Source organism: Trypanosoma cruzi, genomic scaffold (assembly GCF_000209065.1).
Source record: "Trypanosoma cruzi strain CL Brener 1047053516707 genomic scaffold, whole genome shotgun sequence".
NCBI classification, from domain to species: domain Eukaryota; phylum Euglenozoa; class Kinetoplastea; order Trypanosomatida; family Trypanosomatidae; genus Trypanosoma; species Trypanosoma cruzi.
The window spans coordinates 317951-332650 of record NW_001849554.1 but is presented as its reverse complement, the minus strand read 5'-3'; the positions used below and the strand labels follow the sequence as shown (position 1 = coordinate 332650).

General features: G+C 51.5%; 6 protein-coding genes across 6 annotated transcripts, besides 7 other annotated features; all 6 read left to right on the top strand.

Moving 5' to 3' along the window:
* Positions 1-14700: part of a sequence feature (heterozygous, non-Esmeraldo-like haplotype) that runs on past the window's edge.
* Positions 471-499: a microsatellite.
* Positions 735-777: a sequence feature (T-rich).
* Tc00.1047053508177.60 (hypothetical protein, conserved) lies at positions 1222-2868 on the top strand (the record flags this gene model as incomplete). Its single annotated transcript, XM_807901.1, has 1 exon — positions 1222-2868. The coding sequence occupies one exon, from the start codon at positions 1222-1224 to the stop codon at positions 2866-2868; it is 1647 nt and encodes a 548-aa protein (XP_812994.1).
* On the top strand, positions 3447-5219 carry Tc00.1047053508177.50 (uncharacterized protein; the record flags this gene model as incomplete). The annotated part of the gene is made up of 1 exon (XM_807900.1): positions 3447-5219. The coding sequence occupies one exon, from the start codon at positions 3447-3449 to the stop codon at positions 5217-5219; it is 1773 nt and encodes a 590-aa protein (XP_812993.1).
* Positions 4944-4978: a microsatellite.
* Positions 5420-7219, top strand: Tc00.1047053508177.40 (hypothetical protein, conserved; the record flags this gene model as incomplete). The annotated part of the gene is made up of 1 exon (XM_807899.1): positions 5420-7219. One exon carries the CDS (start codon positions 5420-5422, stop codon positions 7217-7219), a length of 1800 nt encoding a protein of 599 aa, XP_812992.1.
* Positions 8460-8479: a microsatellite.
* Tc00.1047053508177.30 (hypothetical protein, conserved) lies at positions 8738-10906 on the top strand (the record flags this gene model as incomplete). The annotated part of the gene is made up of 1 exon (XM_807898.1): positions 8738-10906. One exon carries the CDS (start codon positions 8738-8740, stop codon positions 10904-10906), a length of 2169 nt encoding a protein of 722 aa, XP_812991.1.
* Positions 11057-11089: a microsatellite.
* Positions 11402-11986, top strand: Tc00.1047053508177.20 (carbohydrate kinase, thermoresistant glucokinase, putative; the record flags this gene model as incomplete). The annotated part of the gene is made up of 1 exon (XM_807897.1): positions 11402-11986. The coding sequence occupies one exon, from the start codon at positions 11402-11404 to the stop codon at positions 11984-11986; it is 585 nt and encodes a 194-aa protein (XP_812990.1).
* Positions 12347-12373: a sequence feature (AT_rich).
* On the top strand, positions 12406-14298 carry Tc00.1047053508177.10 (hypothetical protein, conserved; the record flags this gene model as incomplete). The annotated part of the gene is made up of 1 exon (XM_807896.1): positions 12406-14298. One exon carries the CDS (start codon positions 12406-12408, stop codon positions 14296-14298), a length of 1893 nt encoding a protein of 630 aa, XP_812989.1.

The window sequence follows — 14700 nt, the reverse complement described above, 5'->3', positions numbered from 1 at the left end:
CCAAGAAAAGAAGAAGAAAAAAAAAAAGAAAGAGTATGAATGAATGGTTGATCGGGTGCAGGGAGGGGGGGGGGGGAAGACGCCCGTCGCTCCAAGCAAAAATCGTTTATTTTTTCTTTTGTTTTTATTGGGTTTTGGGGGGTTGTTTTGTTGATTTTCTTTTTCTTTTTCTCTCTCTCTCGCTGGAAGTGTTTATTTCTTTGTATCCGTCTCTGAGGGATTGCAAAAAAGGGGGAGAGAGAGAGAAAAAGAAAAAGGAAAAAAAACGGTCTGGCCGTAGGGACACCCAAAGAGAGTACCCGCGTGAGGTCTTCTTCTCAGATGTCCCCCCCCAAACACGCACAAAAAGTTTGCTGCAAAGCGTACGTTTGGAGGGCGCATTGCAGCCCACGTGGACACTCTGCCGGGGGGTACTGCATTTATATAAAATACATGCGGTCACAATGACAACACGACGAAACATATATTCTTTTTTGTTTTTGTTTTTGTTTTTGTTTTTCATCCGTATTGGGGGGAAATGTAAAGCGTAGAATATTTGTTGCATCTCCACGTGGCTTTCTTCAAATTTCTTTCTTTCATTCTTGTTGTTGTTTTGTTCCCCGTTTCTCCCGGTGTTTTGTTTTTTTTTCTTCCCCCCCACCCCCACCCTTTTTTTTTTTGGTAATTTTATGTTTGTTTGTTTGTGGTGCCCTCGTCATTTGTTAGGCTGCGTATCCGTCGAGGGACGATAGAGGAAGAAGAAGAGAAGTAAAAATAAAAAATAAAAAATAAAAAAAACTTTTCCGTTGCCACTCTTTGAGTGGTTCATTCCCTTTTTTTGTTTGTTTGTTTGTTTTTCTTTCTGCCCTTTTTTTGGGGGGGCGGACGGGGCCGCTGATGTTGAAATGATAAGTCCTCTTGGCATCTGTTTGGCTGACTGTATCTTTCTGTTTTATTTTTACCCTACCCATCATAGCGGCCTCCTCACAACTTTCATTTGCATTTTGGCATACGGCGCGCCGGTGCAGTGGACGAACGTGTGGGCCAGTGGAATTAACTCCTTTTCTCCGTTTATTTATTTTTTCTTCTGCTTTGCCGCCTTCCAGAAGCTGGAGAAAACCGCCGGGGGGGTTGGGGGCGGGTGGGCGTAGGAGGAGATAGTCAGGGCGAGGGCGAGGGGAGAATCACAATCGCATACGCGTTGGCAGTGTGACTTTCGTGTCTGTGTGGCGAAGGGTAGTTATGCAGCAGCGGTGCGTGCGACATGTCTCCTCTCGCGTTGACTGGCTGCTCCGTGGCTTTGGGCTGACGTCTGGCAGGGGATGGTTCGCATCCCCGAGGCTGTGCTGTCAGGGTCGGCTGTACGCGAGTCAGTCATCAGAGTTTGCCATTGAGACAGAGACCCTTAGCCATCACTGCAACAACAGCAACAGCAACAGAATCAGCACGGTTACTTCTTCTGTTGCCCCTGATTCCTCTTCTAGGCGTGATGGGAGCAACCACTCGGCACCGACGCTGAGCAACGAGGAAGGGAAAATAAGTACCTTATTGCGTGCATGGGATCTACAGCAGGTGCTTTTTGGCCTCAGGGACTTCCAGACGGGAGTTGTAACATACGTGGAAGTGGAGGAACGATTACGCGGCATGCGGCTAATGGATGAGTGGATGATCCAAAAACTATTTTTGGAGAGCGGCTGGGTGCGTCAGCTGCAAGAGAACGCTGAGACGGCACCCCAGCACCACGCTGTGGTGGGCGAGCAGAAGATTCTACGCTACATGCTGCATCGTTTTATTTCAGACGAAACCATGTGGCGTGACGATCTGCTTGCCTTATTGGAGCTCCTTTTTACTTCTGTGGATCAGTCAACATGCCTTTCTTTTGATCGTACGTCTTGTCACACCGAATTGCACCCCTGCACGACGTCAGTGGATAACTCTGCCTGCGGCCACGAAGATGATCACAACACAAGTGAATTCTCGGTGAGAATTCCAGGCTCCCTTTTTAAGGAACCCGAAAAGATGAACTTCTACTCGTATGGCTTGCAGAATGTCCTGTGGGAGTTCCTGCAGGAGGATGCATCTTCTTTTGGAGACACCTCGGCACTCTGGCGCGTTTTTGTGGTATCCTATCGCAACCTGTTGTCTCTACCCTCGCCGCAGCGGCCGCCGTTTAGTCGATACGAGTCTCATCCTGGTATATTGGGGGCGGAGTTTGTGGGGGCAATGCGCTCTAAGCAAACTAAGAGCCCCAGGGAGAATTCGGATGAAGTGGCACTTGGGGATACGCCTCAAGAGCCTGTGGAATGTGATTTGCCGAATGACGGGCAGGAAGAAACGTCGAGAGACGGCGAAGAAGACAAAGTGATGATGATGAACGATGAAAGTGGGAACTCGTACTTGCGTGATAGGTTCTACATGAGTGTGATTGAGCCGGGTGAAGTTTCTTTTCCCGCAGGAGATGCCAGGCCGAGTGGTGTTTTGTGTGGAGCCGGAAATGAGCACACACCAGAGCGGCATTCAGGTGTTTTTCCGGCCTCTTGGCGAGGGGAACGCGAGATTCTCAACCCCGGGAACGGGGAGCTGGAGGATATTCACCTCAACCACCTCTGGGGTATATTTCAAAAGATGAAGCTGGAAGACAGCATCGACATGTGCCGTGCGGTGCGTCATGGAAATCTGGAGAAATTGAGGTGGGAAGTGTTTATGGACGTCCTTGCCAAGGAAAGGTCTTTTGTTGCTTTTTTTTGCACGCGACGAGGTGCGGGCGTTGACCCCACCACACCTGACATATCGTCGGCTCAGTCGACTGCATCAAGAACTGAAAGTAATTGCCTCATGGACTTCCACTCGTGGCCACGGCGTGCCCCCACCATCACTCCCATCGTTTGAGGATCTTACTCTCTCCTCTCGACTCTCTTTCAGTTGCTTCGCTCAACTGCATGCACCCGTTCAACGTCATTTGTACGGATTTGCCACCCCCAGTGTGTCGCCAGCGCATTTATACAGTCGATACTGCGAGAGTTACTCGCACTCTCTCGTGCAACCAAACGCACTTTCACAGGACGGCAAAAAAGAAGATGCGGGTAAAACGATTTCATGTGAGACGTCTACCGTGTTAGAAAAGTGTCAGTTTCCACGATTTGAGTGCCTTAGCGAGCTCCAGCGAATGGCATTTTATTATTCTTTTCACGATGAAGTGATCCACTCCTCCCCACAACTAAACGTAGACAACAGCTGCAGTACTGGTGTAGTATATAACGTAAGCATTAACCAGAAGTACAGGACCGAACTCACTGAGCCAGAGCTGTTCGACGAGCCTCCCGTTGCAGTCAAGCAGCGTGGGCGGCCGAGAAGGACGACGCCGACGATGCCCGTTGCATCCGACGAGCCTCCCGTTGCAGTCAAGCAGCGTGGGCGACCGAGAAGGACGACGCCGACGGTGCCCGTTGCATCCGACGAGCCTTTCGATGCATCCGACGAGCCTCCCGTTGCAGTCAAGCAGCGTGGGCGACCGAGGACGACGCCGACGGTGCCCGTTGCATCCGACGAGCCTTTCGATGCATCCGACGAGCCTCCCGTTGCAGTCAAGCAGCGTGGGCGACCGAGGACGACGCCGACGGTGCCCGTTGCATCCGACGAGCCTTTCGATGCATCCGACGAGTCTCCCGTTGCAGTCAAGCAGCGTGGGCGGCCGAGAAGGACGACGCCGACGATGCCCGTTGCATCCGACGAGCCTCCCGTTGCAGTCAAGCAGCGTGGGCGGCCGAGAAGGACGACGCCGACGATGCCCGTTGCATCCGACGAGCCTCCCGTTGCAGTCAAGCAGCGTGGGCGACCGAGAAGGACGACGCCGACGGTGCCCGTTGCATCCGACGAGCCTTTCGATGCATCCGACGAGCCTCCCGTTGCAGTCAAGCAGCGTGGGCGACCGAGGACGACGCCGACGATGCCCGTTGCATCCGACGAGCCTTTCGATGCATCCGACGAGCCTCCCGTTGCAGTCAAGCAGCGTGGGCGGCCGAGAAGGACGACGCCGACGGTGCCCGTTGCATCCGACGAGTCTCCCGTTGCAGTCAAGCAGCGTGGGCGACCGAGGACGACGCCGACGATGCCCGTTGCATCCGACGAGCCTTTCGATGCATCCGACGAGCCTCCCGTTGCAGTCAAGCAGCGCGGGCGACCGAGGACGACGCCGACGGTGCCCGTTGCATCCGACGAGCCTTTCGATGCATCCGACGAGTCTCCCGTTGCAGTCAAGCAGCGCGGGCGACCGAGGACGACGCCGACGGTGCCCGTTGCATCCGACGAGCCTTTCGATGCATCCGACGAGCCTCCCGTTGCAGTCAAGCAGCGTGGGCGACCGAGGACGACGCCGACGATGCCCGTTGCATCCGACGAGCCTTTCGATGCATCCGACGAGCCTCCCGTTGCAGTCAAGCAGCGTGGGCGGCCGAGAAGGACGACGCCGACGGTGCCCGTTGCATCCGACGAGTCTCCCGTTGCAGTCAAGCAGCGTGGGCGACCGAGGACGACGCCGACGGTGCCCGTTGCATCCGACGAGCCTTTCGATGCATCCGACGAGCCTCCCGTTGCAGTCAAGCAGCGTGGGCGGCCGAGAAGGACGACGCCGACGGTGCCCGTTGCATCCGACGAGCCTTTCGATGCATCCGACGAGCCTCCCGTTGCAGTCAAGCAGCGTGGGCGGCCGAGAAGGACGACGCCGACGGTGCCCGTTGCATCCGACGAGCCTTTCGAAGCATCCGACGAGCCTTTCGATGCATCCGACGAGCCTCCCGTTGCAGTCAAGCAGCGTGGGCGACCGAGAAAGAAGGTGCTTTCCACGTGAGTTGACTAGTATGCGCGGTTTCTTTTTGGCTTTTGTTGGCTTTTCTTTGTTGTTGTTTTGTTTATTTTTTATGGCAAGAGAGCGCAATTGCCATCGCAGCTATTTCTTTTTTTATTTCTGTATGTTTGTCTGTGTCTGTTTGTGTGTGTGTGTTGGTTGTATGGGTATCAGTGGGAATTCGTTGGGAGTCTTTGGTGTCTCCTTTGGTGGTGTATCTTGTGTTTTTTTTTATTGCTGCGTTCCTTCTTGTCCTTTTGAGGGACCACAGAAGGAAGGAGGGAAGGGGAGGAGTGTGTGTTTGGGGAATTCTCAACAAGCGCCCCTTCATCAACCTTTTGTCATCCCGCTTTATTTTTTTCTTCTCTCCTTTTATATTCTGGGTTTCATTTTGTAGCTTACGTTTTTTTTTTTTTTGCGTTTTATTCAACGCGCTCGCCCTCCGTTTTAAGTTCGGTAATTAAACAACTCCGTTTGGGGAGTACCGCGCCACCTCCACAACATATCTCGGGAGGAAACAGCGTTCTATTAAAAAGAGAGAGAGAGAGAATTTAGAAGGCAAACAACTCCGAGAACCGAGGGGAAGTGTTTGCCAACATGATGCGACGAGCCTTTTCAGTTTTTTTGTGCCTCCCGCGCTGCCCCACGGCGCTGCCTTTTCTCAACGACCAGACGGTGCGCTTCTCTGCGCGATGTGTGGCGTCGTACCCGTCGCCTGGGACAGTCCGCAGCGATCCCAGGAGCGGCCGCAAGAATTACAACTACCTCAATAGCAAGCGGCTTGTGGAGACCGAGAAGGGGCCTCGCAGCCGCCGAGCGATCCGCCTGCGTGATGACGTCTTTTTCCACCGCCGCATTCAATTCCGTGAGGAGATAAACAAGTGCATTGAGAACGAAATTCGCTATTTCCCCGAGAATGTGAAGAGGTATGTGTTTTTTAAAAACAGTTCGCCAACAGCGACGGGGAATGGGTTCCAAGGGATGCGTAAGGCTCCCGGTTGGGTCCAGCGACGCATCTTGCAAATTGTGGAGGGTGAAATCCTGAAATTGAAGAATCGGGATCATCTTGTGGAGCTGATTGAGAGCACAGGCACGGTGCCGCCAACCAAAGAGGAGTGGGCACGATACACCGACAAAAAGGGGCGGATAAATATCAACTTGTACCATCATTTTTTTGTGGAGAAACACCTCCGTTGCTTCTGCGTGGGAAAGAGGTGTACTGAAAAGCACAGATTAATTCAGGCATTCCTGATTTTGAATAGAAATAACTTTGACGTATGCCCTCCGTTGTTTACATGGTCACTGCGTCAAGGGCCTGTTCGTGACGAAGAACTTGTGGAGCGCGGCTCGCAAAAGGAAGTGCGTGACATTATAGCCGAATTGGTGCAGTTCCAGCGCTCAAGCGTCATGCGGGCGTTTGAAAAGTTGTCACCGAGGGAGAAGGAGGCGTTGGTGATACAGGCGGAGGGTAAAAGAGAGGAGCTTCGCCGTGAATACGAACAGGAACGGCTCTTTGGGTCCAAGTTGATGTGTGGTGTGGCTTCACTAAAGGAGGTTCGATCCATGACGAGCCCGGCCATCAGCTATTACAACCAGGAGTATTACAAGTATGTCATTCGGTGCGGGGGCTCTGTTGAGGCGACGCTGAGACAATCAAAGGACGAGGTGCCAAGTTGGTTCGCACTTCCGAAGGAGACAAAGATGAAGTACTATTGCTTTGAGCGATCCAGTGAAATGCATCCTATTAGCGGGGCGCATCTCTACTTCCGCTACTGTTCTCGAGATTACGGTTTGTCCCGTGAGGATTCGGTGGGAAAATGGTCGATGCTGTCGGAGCTGCAAAAGGCGGCACTTAACTTTTGTTTCTACTCCCCAATATCCGCACCACGTCGGTCTTCATCGGCATTCCGCCGTTTTTACTACAATGAATGTTATCGGCACGGTCTTATGATGACAGGGAGGGCCTGCAGCAACTTTGCCTTCCTCAGACGGGCGCGCAAAATATGGATGGGCATGAGTGCGGATGAGCGCGCAAAGTACGAGGACACGGAATCGTTCTCTTCCGTGTTCCCACTGCAACCGTTGTTGTCATCCAGAGCAAAAGGAAGCAACGCTTCAAACAAGCAACGTCTTCTTGAGTCGTCCACTGCCTCTGCTTCTGCCAGCACTACTGCGGAAAAGATGGAAACGCTGCGGGGGAGACAAGAGCCTGTGGCGGTGAGCAAGAAGAACGATGCCGTGGAGGAGGAGGATGACGAAAACGAAATGTTTTACTTTAAGGACGAGATCATAAACGAAGATGGACCTCAAGAAGAAAACCAAACGCACGAAGCAAAAATACTGTCGCACATGAATTCGCGTTCGGGGAAAGAAGAAATTCTTGTCTTTAGCATTTAGATTTCCCCATCCTCCCTTCACCCACCTGCACGCACATGCACAGGCAGATCTGCAGTGCGTTTAATGCTAGACTTTGCTGTTGTTGCTCATTGTGGTAGCGGCGCGGAAAAGGGTTTTGTGCCCAGTTTGTCTGCATCTATAGAGTGGACCAAGGAAATCACTTGTACAGTTACCGGAAGGGTGAGATGAGAGTCGATGAGATGGCGTGTGTCAGTTTTAGATTTGTACAAACTGAAGAGGAACGACGGCAGCACCGCCGCCCAAAAAAAAAAGCACAAAAATAAGAAAGTAATTAAAATAAAAGGCAGCATTTTGTTTTATTTTGTGTGTGTGTGTGTGTTTGTCGGGGTTTTTTTTTGTATGCTTGCGATTATTGCCGCCTGGGTGTGTATGATGATCGTGAAAGAGGGAAGGACGGCATCCCCTCCGTGTTGTGTTCCTTTAAAAGGAAAAAAAGGGGGGGTAAATATTTGTGGGCCGCACGAGCTGCCGCCTGAAATTCAGCCGTTTTTTTCCCCCTTTCTTTTGTTGATTGAAGGCGAAACGAGTGTACTGCGTCATGACGACCAGTGCACATTATAGGCAATGTATGGGGCTATTATCGTTTTATAGTCCCGCGGATCGCCACAACTGCGCGGAGGCGTTGATGGAGCAGGGCCGTTTTGCGCGGTGTCCATCACCTTGTGCGGTGCCCGTTCCTGTGGGCGGTGGTCCTTGCTTCTCCCGCCAGGAAACGGCAAGGGTTGGCTTCGGCTCCCGCAGTCTGGTCGCGTCGCCATTCAAAGAGCAGTTAAGGGATCGAACTGTGATGGGCCAAAGAAGTCCACATGAGCAACGCCATCTCCCGCCGTCAAGCTTTCAGTCATGGCGGTTTGCTGGAAAGGCCGGCAGCCGTGACTATTTCTCCATTCCGCGCTCCGATGCCTCTTGGGGCTCTTTAATGCAGTCGGCGTCTCGGCGGGAGGAGAAACGTGAACTTCAACGTCTAGAGCGCGAACTGAAAGCGGAAAGGCTTTAGATGCGTGCTGCTCTCCCTAGAACTCCCCAGCAGCTGAGATAAAGGGAGTAATTACTTTTGTGTGTATGCTTAATTTCTCTTTGTTGAAAATTGTAACTCTTTTCGTTGTTGTTTTTTTCTTGTGTGTTGCCTCTGTTTCCTGTACACTATTGTAACTGGATGCTGCGCCACATGGCCGGTGCGGTTATTCCATCCTCCTGCGATTGCTCCCTCTCCCTTTTCGTGTGTGTGTGTGTGTGTGTCTAAGCAGGCATGTACATTCACCACGCCGGGGCATTGAGACAGCGTTACCGAATTGTATAAAGACCCTTTCGTTTGTTTTCCCTCTTTTTCCTCTTTTTTTTCCATTTTTCTCCCCCCCACTGTGTTTGCGTTCCGCATTACGACACCGGTTCGGACTTGGCTCTATTCATGGCTTGAATGACATCCTAGTGGAAGTTCGGTTGGAACCGGTGATTGTTTACGCCGAAAACAAAAAGAAACTGCGCGCAACTGCGGAAATGACGCAAAGCAACGTTGACCAGCGGGCGTATGAGACGCTGCGGAGGCTCGGCTGCTCAGAGGAAACGGCATCTCGACTTCTTTATCGCTGGTGGCCGGATATTGAGGGTTGTGTAGAGGAATTGCGGCGCAGGCGTATGCCATCACTGATGGCGCTTGAGGTGTTTTCTCAGCAAAGGAACTACTTTCGCAATTTGAGCAAGTCCATGCTACCGATAGGCAAAACCCAGCTGCCGTGCTTCCGCGAGGAACATCTTGATGAACCTAGCAGTGGCTATCCGACGCTCACGTGGGGTGAGGTGGCGGAGCGAATCAACAGTAGTTCCGAGGTTGAAATTTTTTTTCTGGATGTCGAATCTGGCATCATTACGGATTTTGACAGCTACGAGGAGTATTATCAAAACAACATTCTTGCGGAGGGATTTATGGACATCGTGGCGTTTACCACCACCGTGGACGGTCTTGTGCCCCTGGTGGACTACCTGCACGCCAGACATTTTGGCGGAATGCAGCCGCCTCGTGCCTGTACTCTACGAGGACCCTGTGTCTTGAGCAGCAACGGGCGTAGTATAAACTTCACATCGGGAATTTCCCTTGGAAATGATGTGACAAGGACGATAAGAAGTGAACAAGTTATACTGCAACCCCCCCGCAGACGTACCCGAATCCTCTTGGGGAACGATGTACTCACGTCAGTCAAGCAAAGGCAAGATAAGGATGGTATGCAACGGGCTCTGAAGGCCCACGGTCTGACGCATATTCGCGGCATTTCTGGATTTAGCGCCGCGGATGCGAAGCGCTGGAGACGGGAGCAGAAAATTCCATTCCCCGTTATTGTTAAACCCGTGAGTGGCGCAGGATCGGAGCTGGTGACCATTTGTTACAGCGACGAAGAAATCGACACCGCCTTTTCTCTCACACGTAACGTGAAGACAACCCAAATGACGGATGCGTCTCATATGCTCTTGCAGGAATACATTGAGGGACAAGAATACGTTGTGAACATTGTGAGCTACAACGGAAAGCATGTTGTCTCTGATGTTTGGAAAAGCTGGAAGTATCCCATTTCGTTGTACAGCACAAGACTCCTTCCTTCTGTGGAGGAGAGACTCAGACGTGAGTATAAATGTACGGGGCGTGGCAGACTTCCGGTTCAACAAAACAGCACGGCACTTTTGTATGATCGTATTGAATTTGTGCATAACTTGGCGGAGTTGGATCCGAGCTCTGAGGTAAGGCGCGTTGTGGCGTATACCCTTCAATGTGTTGATGCCCTTGGCATGCGGCAGGGATGTTCACATTGCGAAGTTCGCATAGATAATCGTTTTGGTAGTGTCTCTCAGGGAATGCCGATCCTTATCGAACTAAATCCACGCATGCTTGGCGACACCCCTCGCGCTACCCCTCTTGTGGGATACGATCAGTACATGCTTTTGATGTATTTAGTTCTTTCTGCCGCAGCCATTCCCGAAGAAACATTTTCTCCCGTCCACTGTTGTAGTCATAACAGTGATGATGGGAGAAGGAAGGAGGAAGATATGCAGGGTCTACTCCCGTGGCCACCTGCCCCGCTTCTATATAAATCGCTTGCGAATGAAGTCTCTTGTCACGTTGTTTTTTTGCGCGCCGCAGAGTGCAGTGTGGTGTGCAATCCGTGTATTCATGATATAATTGCTCTGCCAACATTTGCGTACTTTACGCGAGGCAACATTTTTGACCATTTGGGAAAGTTGGGCACTTTGACATCTGTGGAGAAAACGGTGGATCTGTTAACTTCACCTGTTGCATGCGTTCTTATTGGTCCTGTGGAGGAAATTCGTCGCGATACCGAGTACATTCGCCGTGTGGAGAACAAGGACCTCACGGCGTGGTTGCCGCTTCTGAATGCCGCACTGGAGCTTCGCCCAGCCTTCCAGGGACAGACAAGCACCTTCCCCTGCCCTTGCTCCGAGACTTCAAGTGACACAAAACTCGCAAAAAAGGAGAGGAAGTTGCGCCCCGCAAACAATACCTCCAGTTTCAATGCTGCCGTGGACGAGGTTGTGTCATTCTTCACACGGATTGAGCTCCCGCTGTTTGTGCCTGTGGATTATTTCCTTAAACTGAAGACTTTAGGTCTTGAGCACCTTGTGTTGGGAGTTAGCGGGGGCGCCAAGGAAAACGCTTGACGGGCAACAACCAGTGAGGTGGGTGGAGAAGAAAGAAAAAAAAGGGGAAGGGCAAGGACTGGATATATATATATATATAGGCGCACGATGCGGCAAGTAGAGGGCTCTAATAGTTTGAATCCCCTTTTTGCCCTTCATCTTGATAGTTTCTGTGTGCGTGTGTGTTTGTTTGTGTGTGTGTGTTTCACTTCGTGCGGTAAGAAACACATGCACGCAGAATTCTTAACTTTGTTTCTGGTCTTGCTACTCCCCTTTTACTTCTAGCTCGGTATGTATTTATTCAATTTTTCCCCCCACCACTATTACGTTTGTTTACACACATCATGGCATCTGGGCTTTTTGTGATCGTTTCATGGTTTATGATCCTCTCACTTTTTTTATTTTCCTGTCTTTTATTCTACTTTTGTGGCAGCCGCCTTTTGACACTTGTGGGGGACATATTGAAAGGAAAGTTGGGGGAATTCGGAAGGGGGAATAGCGAGAGGGTGGCGAATAATGGCTGTCCCCCCTCTTCCGTCGCATCCTACGCTGTCTGTGCCGGTGGCTGTGGTTGTCATGGGCCCCTCGGGCACGGGCAAGAGCACAATTGGTCTCCGCCTTGCGCAGGAGCTCGGCTGGGAATTTGCAGAAGGTGACAATTATCACCCCGCGGGCAACGTAGAAAAGATGGCGTCGGGTGTGCCTCTTAATGATGAGGACCGCTTGCCGTGGCTGAAAATTCTGCGCACCGAGGCCATAGAGGGTGCGTCGAGGGCGGCGGCAGGAAGCGGTGTCGTGCTTGCATGTTCCGCGTTGCGAGAGTCGTACAGGGACGTGCTTCGCTCGGACCACTCGGGCAACGGTGGAAGAGTGAAAGTGTTCTTTGTGGAGCTTTTTGGCGACATCGGGTTCATTTCCAAGCGCCTGCAGGGGCGTCATCATGCGTATATGCCGGCTTGTTTACTTGCATCGCAGTACGCCACGTTGGAGCCGCTGCGGCCGGAAAAGGGCGAGCTTGGGGTGCGAGTATCCGCGGCGTTGGAACCCGAGAAGATTGTGGAACGTGTCGTGGAGGAACTGAGGCGGTGGCTGCATCTTTGACACCGCGCGGAGCGGAAGTGCGTTCCATAGTTGTTGTTGTTGTTGTCACCGGATGTGCGCGACTCTTTCTCTTTTCATCGCCTCACGTTTAATCCGACTGTTGGGAGTTTTTGATGCCTCCTGCCCCTTTTCTCTCCCTCTCTCTCTCTCTCAGGAAGAAAAAAAGGAAAATAAAAAAGGCTGAGAATACACGAAAGAAAGAAATTAAGACGCATCTGCGTGTTGGGGGAGGGGAAACAGAGAAAACAGAAGAGAAACGAAAAGGGGAGTTGGCATAAATAGACGGAGGCACTCACACATTGCGCACGCTCAGCGACATTGACGTCCACCATAACAGTAACAAAAGCAGCCAAAACAGAGAATTTAAAAAAATAATAATAATTAAAAGGAAGAGAGAAAAGCGACCCAATTTTGTTGAAATGTCTGCGAAGGAGTATGAGAAAACAGCGCGGCTGGCCCTTGAATCCGTCATTGGGTTTGGGGGACGAATCCCAAACAGTATTATTGCCCACCCAGATGGAGAAAACCTCGTGTATGGATTAGGTGCATGCATTGTTATTCAAAAGATAAATGATCGATCCGCCTCCAGCTTTCTCTACGGACACAACGACAAGATCAGCTGCATCACCGTAAGCTCGAGTGGGCGTTTTGTTGCCTCTGGGCAGGTGACACATGCGGGATTTCAGGCAGATGTTTGTATTTTTGACTATGATGAACGCCGGATGGTGCATCGTATGCTTCTCCATAAGGTGAAGGTTCAGGCGCTTGCGTTTTCAAAGGATGAGCGGTATCTCGTTTCTATTGGTGGCGTGGATGACAAGGCTGTTGTGGTGTGGGATGTTTCAACAGGACGTCCCCTCTGTGGGGCTCCTGCCCACCATACAGAATCCAAGGCGGTGGCCTTCTTTAACAGTAATTGTGAAAAACTCATTACTGCTGGTGTGGGGTCACTTCGTGTCTGGACCATTGATCCAGACGACCGCAAGATGAGTCCAAGTGATGTCAACATGGGAACCGTCCGTCGATGCATCACAACCATTGTCGTGGAGGAAACGGATCGATATGCCTATTGTGGCACCACAAGCGGTGACGTGTTATGTGTTCTGCTGGAACGAGATGCCAATGCCTTCAAGATGAGTGGTCCACAAAATAAGTTACCAGGCGGCATTAATTCCATGATTCTCACCCGATCTGGTGACGTTCTGGTGGGGAGCGGCTCTGGTGAAGTGACTTTGCTTTCCAAGATTAACCTGACGGTGCTCAAATCGGTAACCGTGCAAGGAGCTGTCTCAGGGATTGCCGTTGTCCAGCAGGGTTTTATTGTGGGTACAGAGGAGAGCAACGTGTACCTTGTAGAGAGCGGAAATTTCAATGCAGAATTGCGCTTGACATGCCACAGCGATACGGTGAATGATGTCGTATTTCCAGAGGGCTTCAGTGCTCTCTTCGCAACATGTTGTGGACCCGACATTAGAGTCTGGAATGCATCCAACTCCAATGAGCTTCTGCGTATTCAGATTGCCGGGCTCCTGTGTAATTGTATTCAGTTTACAAAGGATGGCTCTTTGATAGTCTCCGGCTGGGATGATGGTAAACTGCGCGCGTTTGGTCCACAGTCTGGCAAGCTTGTGTTTGCTGTCAACGATGCTCACAAGAGGGAGGGAATCAAAAATATGGGTGGCAGTTCCTCTGGTGTGACCGCGGTATGTGTTGACAGTACATCCGAGCACATTATTTCGGGCGGTGCAGACGGCCTTGTCCGGTTTTGGGAGGTGCGAGGCGCGACATGTGAGTTGGTGGCCTCCATGAAGGAACACAAGGCCACAGTGAACGCCATATGCATTTCGAAAAATAATCTGGAGTGCGTCAGTGCCAGTGATGATGGCAGCTGCATTGTATGGGATCTGGTGCGGCATGTTCGTCGTGATGTCATCTACTCTCAAACAAGGTTTCGGGCCGTGGAGTACTTTGTAGATGAAAGCCAACTGCTCACAACGGGAACAAACAAAACAATCACATGGTGGGACACGGTTGACTGTGGCGCCATTCGTGAAATCCCTGGCAGCAAGACGGGTGAGGTGAATAGTCTCTCCATCTCCACCGATGGTCGCTTCTTTGTCACTGGTGGCAATGACCGCATCGTGAAGGTGTGGGGCTACGACGAGGGTGTCTGCGTCGCCGTGGGGTTGGCGCACAGCTGCAACATCCAGAAGGTGCGGGTCTCGCCTGACAACAAGAAGATCGTCTCCGTCGGGGACGAGGGGGCAATTATGATTTGGTCCGTGGGCGACCTCGACATTCACTCCCTGTAAGGCAGCAGCAGCAGCAGCGGGGGGAAGTGCGTGAGCAAATGGGAAGGGCAACAGCATTGGGAAACATTGAAAAAGGGGAAAAAAGGAAAAGAAATTCATCCGGTGCGGTTGGACCGCCGCGCCGCAAAAAAAAAAAAAAAAGGAATTGATGTGGCGCCGCAAGAACACATAAAGCAAACAAAAAAAAAAAAAAACGAAGATTGGGGGGGGAAAAAAAAAGGTTGAGGAGGCAAGTGATGGTGCCGGTGGGGTGGAAGTGGAGGAGAAAAGGAAAGATGCGCCTTGTGTGCATCAAGACTTAACGAAAGAAACAAAGCAACGGAGAGTGATGGAATGGCGGCACATGTACCAATCGATCGGGGGCGTGAAGAGTGCACCGGCGCCGGCACCCCAAAAAAAAAA